Source organism: Helianthus annuus, chromosome 10, assembly GCF_002127325.2.
Source record: "Helianthus annuus cultivar XRQ/B chromosome 10, HanXRQr2.0-SUNRISE, whole genome shotgun sequence".
NCBI lineage: Eukaryota > Viridiplantae > Streptophyta > Magnoliopsida > Asterales > Asteraceae > Helianthus > Helianthus annuus.
The window spans coordinates 42,309,156-42,314,672 of record NC_035442.2 but is presented as its reverse complement, the minus strand read 5'-3'; the positions used below and the strand labels follow the sequence as shown (position 1 = coordinate 42,314,672).

Genomic DNA, 5,517 nt, shown 5'->3' with positions numbered 1-5,517 from the left:
GCCTCGCCATCAAGATGGGAGCAAAAAACTTGCGCGCACATGTTGATTCATTCCTGATAGCCAGTCAAGTAAATGGCATATACGACGCGAAGGGAGAAGTCATGGCTTTATATCTGGAACAAGCGAAAGAATTGCTACAACAATTCAAAACCCACAAAGTCATACATATCAATCGCTCAGAAAACAAGCCCGCAGATGCCCTGAGCAAACTCGCCTCGACTTCCTTTCAACATCTCGCCAAGGATGTAAGGATAGAGGTACTCAAGAACCCGTCAGTATTGCTGCGACAGGTGAATGTGATCGAAACAGGGCAAACATCGTGGATGACCCCCATCATCCAATACTTGCAAGAAGGGGTGCTTCCCGAAAACAAAGCGGAAGCAAGAAAGATCCAAAACAAAGCCCTACAATACGAAATGAACAGCGGTATCTTGTACCGAAAATCCTTCCTGGGACCACTACTGCGCTGTGTGGACCCCCAAGATGCGAATTATCTGATAAGGGAAATCCATGAGGGGATTTGCGGCATCCACTCCGGGCCACGGATGGTAGTCGCGAAGATCATGAGCGCCGGTTACTACTGGCCGGGTATGCATGTTGACGCAATGAAGGAGATCCGCAAGTGTGACTCTTGCCAGAGGCACTCTCCAAAAACGCTGCGCCCTAAAAATGATCTTATCCCCGTGTCCACCGCATGGCCCTTTCAACAATGGGGAATTGACATGGTGGGACCCTTCCCGGATGCTCCCGGCGCCGTAAAGTTCATCATAGTAGCTGTCGACTACTTCACAAAGTGGGTAGAAGCCAAAGCCCTTGCATCCACCACAGCTATGATTGTGCGCAAGTTCATATGGGAGCACATCATATGCAGATTTGGCCTCCCGCTCAAGATCGTGACAGACAATGGCACCAACTTTGCTTCGGACGATCTTAAGAGCTGGATGAAGGAGATGAACATTGAACACACTTTCACCTCCGTTGCGCACCCACAAGGCAACGGATAAGTGGAAAGTGTGAACAAATGCATCGTCGAAGGGATAAAGGCCAGATTAGGAACAAGGCGGCGCGGATGGGTTGATCAGCTTCCAAGCATTTTATGGGCTCATCGGACCATGCCAAAGACGAGTACCGGCGAGACCCCTTTCAGCCTGGTCTATGGCTCAGAGGCGGTAATCCCGGCGGAGATTGGCCTGCCCTCGCCACGCATGACAGCGGTCAACGCAGTTGACAATGAAGCGGAAAGGCGTCTAGACTTGGACCTGTTAGAAGAAAGACGCGAAATCGCAAGAATCAGAGAGGCCAAATACAAAACCCAGCTGGAAAGGTACTACAACACAAGGGTTCGCATTTGTACCTTCAACCCAGGGGAATACGTCTTTCGCGACAATGAAGCATCAAATGCGGAACGTCCAGGGAAATTGGCACCTAAATGGGAAGGCCCATATCTGATTCATGAGGTCCTGGGCAAAGGGGCCTACAAATTGCGCACCCTAGATGGCCACATCTTACCAAGAACTTGGAATGCGCAACAACTGCGCAAATGTTACATGTAATCTATTTCGGCCCTGCGCCATCTTTCAATTCACTAAGCCGGCTACAAGCCAGTAGCAATTATGTATGAAGGCCTAAGCGCCCATTTCTGACTTGAATGAAAACATACGACATGTTTTTCTATTACATTTTTTCGTTACAAATGCATGCTAAACTTATGATTAGCGCGAAAACACTCCAGCATTTCAGGGTTGTTCAAACCACCTCCAAGGTCCTCCGCGAACAATAGCGCGAGACCGGGTGGATACCTTAATACTTAAAAAACGCTTCCATTTATTCGAGCCAATTTAACATAAAGTTTTTATAGCAATGCAATAATTGCAACGGAAAAAATCAAAATGTTTCATGTCATTTAAAACTTGCGCAAATGCGCAGCATTGTACATAGAGTATCCGAAGAAATTACAAAGGCGCAAATCCCTATCAACCACCTATTCAACAAACTATCCTATTCATCGCGGCGATCATCACCATCATCTCCGTCATCCTCGCCATCATCATCGTTGCCATCATCATCACCATCGTCGCCATCATCACCAGCTGGCTCTTCGTCGGACAACTCGACGGTAACCGGTGGATCGAGGACTGCCTTAAGACGCTGGCACCAGTCGTCTTTCTTCAACGATTCAACAACCAACTCCATGATAGGCAAGGAAAGGTTGTCATAGGAGTTTTCAGCACTAGCCAATGCAGCATCAGCATGTTCCGTCACTGAGCAATGACTTATGTCAAATTCCTGCCCAAGCATCTGCTCAACGTGATCGGCACACTCCAGGTAGCCTCCCCGATGACCCACCGCACGCGCCGCATCTGTCAGAGCCGCTACGGCGCGGTCTAGCTCGCTCGCATTCAAGATGGAGTTGGCAACCTTCACAACAAACAAAAAGCATTAAAGATAAAACTCTCAACAAGAAAAAGCATAAGTCAAAGGCACTTACCAGCACTACTCCTCGAGTGCGCATCCATTCAGCCTCCGAGACAAGCGTATCAACGATGCCTTGGGTCTCGGAGTAGTTTGTCTGGGCCACATTAAGCGCAGCAGTGCTGACAGCACGCGCCTCCTCAGCATCAGCAGCCTTGACCTTCTCAGCCTCAAGGTCAATCTCCAAAGACTCGCATCTGTCGATTTGCTCATTCAAGCGACGTTTGAGTTCCGCAATCTCAACGTCCTTGGCGTGGAGATCCTTGTCCTTGTTGGACAATTGCACCTTGGCTTCAGTCAGCTCAACCTAAAAATTGGCAAACGCCTTGAGAATTGACTTAGAGAAATCTCATAAACAAAAAAGGGAAGAGCGAGAGTCAGTAGAACTAACCTCCATCTGCTGCTTGGCAGCTCTTTCACCCTGCGCTTCCTCCACCTTTGAGGTCAAGTCCGCAACTTTAGCCTCAAGATCAACGATCTTCTGTCGTAGCGCATAAGCACGATCGTTGTCTTGGGCGCATATACGCTTAAACTCGGCCTTCTCCTTGGCCAGTTGCTCCTCAACATTGTGGAGTTTTTTCTGCAGCCCCTCGCGGCCCCACTCTTCAGCCTTCTTGTCAGCCTCAAACTTGGCTCTCTCCTCACCAAACGCGGTTTTCGACTTTTCGAATTCAGCAATACGTTTCAGCATACGCTCGCGATAAGCCTCCCAGTCGGCGCGCTCCCTAACCATCGTTCGCCATTCGCGAACTATTTGATGGTTGGCAGCACGAGCGTTGGCCTCACCAAGAATATAAGTACGATACAACATTTCGTGAGGTTTCGCCCTTTGCCGATGGACTTCAGCAGGTGTAAAGGAGTTCAGGAACCACTCGCGCGCAGGGCTGAACTCGACGAAAGTATCTTTCTGTTTTAAACTCCAGGGGGCTTGATGAGGAGCGTCCCCACGCTCTTCTTCAGTGTAAGTCTTGTAGTAAATATCCCCAACGGTGTCCTTCGCACCTATCACATTGGGGTTATAACCCCCAGCTCCACCAGAGCTCGCGCCGCTTGAGGAGAAGCGGCTGGAACCCTTGGAAGTAGTAACAGGACCGGTGTTGGTTGGTTTGGTGACCTCAGGACCTGGAGGTTTAAGAGGCTGATCCATAGCCTTTTTCGCTGATAGCTCCTTCTCCAAGGCCTGCTTCCTCGCCACTTCAGCCAACCTCTCCTGCTCCGCCCTCTGCTTCCTCTCCTCCTCCTCCTTTTTCTTTCTCTCCTCTTCTACCTTCTTCCTCTCTTCTTCTTTCTTTCTCTTCTCCTCCTCTCTCTTCCGGTCCTCCTCCACCTTTCGCTGCGCCTCAGCAGCCTTCGCGGCATCCTGAGCCGCAGTGTCAGTGGACTTGACGGTAATCTTGGGCCTCTTTACCCCGGCCTCACTAAACGTGACACCCTTCTCAGGGGTCTTCTTCTTGATTTCTGAAAAATAAAGCAAAAGCATTTGAGTAAAGAGAAAAGTATTAAGAAGAGAAGCGAAGAACTTACCAGGAGAAAATCTGTATAACGAGCGCAGCTTGCTCGTTTTCCCGACCACGGGAATCACAGCAGATGTAGGGGCGGAAGCCACACCAGTCGTGGCTTCGCTCCTACCCCTCTTCCGCCCAATAAGCCGGGCACCAGCATCTTCCTCTTCTACTTCTTCATCCTCTGGGAAAGACGGAGTCGCGCCAGCTTCAGGGTTGCGAGAACCCGCGCTCCCAGAACTCTTCGACCCACCAGCACCAGTTTTCCCCTTAGCTGCATGTGATAAACCTTCATATGAGTCACTGATTATCACATAGTCGTCTAAATCACGTTGACGAAGGCGAAGAGTACCTTTGACAGCAGCAGATGTTGCGCGACTAGGGCCGGTGCCCTTACTGGTCACCTCAGGCTCCACCTTCTTCTTCTTCTTCACCGGTTTTTTCTTCTTCTCCTCGGGGTCAATCCCCAGGTCGCGCAACACACCTGCAAAGATTTCAGACCAAGAGCTTAGCTCGCCGTTGGAAGAACCTACAGACTCCTCGCTGGAAAGATAGAAAGTTTCTTTCCCAGCGAGAGTCACAGAGCGCAATGGACGAGGCTTAGGGTATTGCGCACCTTCAGTAGCGGTTGGCGGCGAAGCGAAAGCATCAGCAGCTGGAAACATGAAGTTTCCTTTAATCTGGTCATACCAGCTTTCTTCATCATCGCGCACTGGGCGAACGCCCATGGAGCCACCAAACGTGGAGAAGGCAGCTTGATAGAGTTGCGCTTCTACACACAAAAATAAGTAAGTAACAAGGTAAAGCGAATACACTTAAAAAAGGAACAAAGAAAAGTCTAACCTTGATCACCGATCTTCAAGACCGGAACCTCCTTGCTGCTAGGTGACCACTGGTCACTCATCTTAGCAGCAACCAAAACACTTTCCCCAAACACCCGGTTAGGGGTTGGGGTTAGCTGCTGGTACCACCGAGCAGTCTTCGGGATCGGGAGATCTTCCTTGGGTATGACCTCAGTCCATTCCCTAAAAGGCATAGCGATTGGCAAAACTTCTTCCCTGATGAAGAAGAACTTGGGTTTCCAATCGTGGAAACTCTTAGGAGGATTCAGCAGAATCTTCTTCGCCGCACCTCGGCTCGCAAATGAGAAGAACCCCATCGTTCTCTGCAACTGGTAGAAAGCACGAAACTTATCTACCGATGGCTCAATGCCATGAGACCGGCACAGGAATTCGAAGTGCCGCACCCTCACCATCCCGGGTGGGCTCATCTGGGATATATGGAAGTTATAGTAAGAAAGAATACTGCCCAGGAAATTGGTCGCCGGCAGTCGGAAATTCCCTTGAAGGAAAAAGTCTTCATAAAGGGTGATATAACCGGGTGGTGCATCAGCCGCGGTCTGGCCCTGAGCCGGATACCGGGCATCCCACTCCGGTGGGAATCTAAAACTACGAACAATCTGTTCGAACAGACCTAAGTCCCATCTAAGGACAGGAACCGGTCCTTCCTCACTAACAGGAGCCTCTGGGTGTTCTTCACTCAT

At 50.0% G+C, this 5,517-nt stretch overlaps 1 protein-coding gene across 1 annotated transcript; it reads right to left on the bottom strand.

Annotated features, from left to right (window-relative positions):
* Positions 1-1,998: 1,998 nt before the first annotated feature.
* LOC110882396 lies at positions 1,999-5,517 on the bottom strand. Its single transcript, XM_035978174.1, has 5 exons — positions 4,818-5,517; positions 3,997-4,746; positions 2,864-3,930; positions 2,453-2,779; positions 1,999-2,418 (listed from the first exon to the last, which is right to left on the bottom strand). Exons 1-5 carry the CDS (start codon positions 5,515-5,517, stop codon positions 1,999-2,001), a joined length of 3,264 nt encoding a protein of 1,087 aa, XP_035834067.1.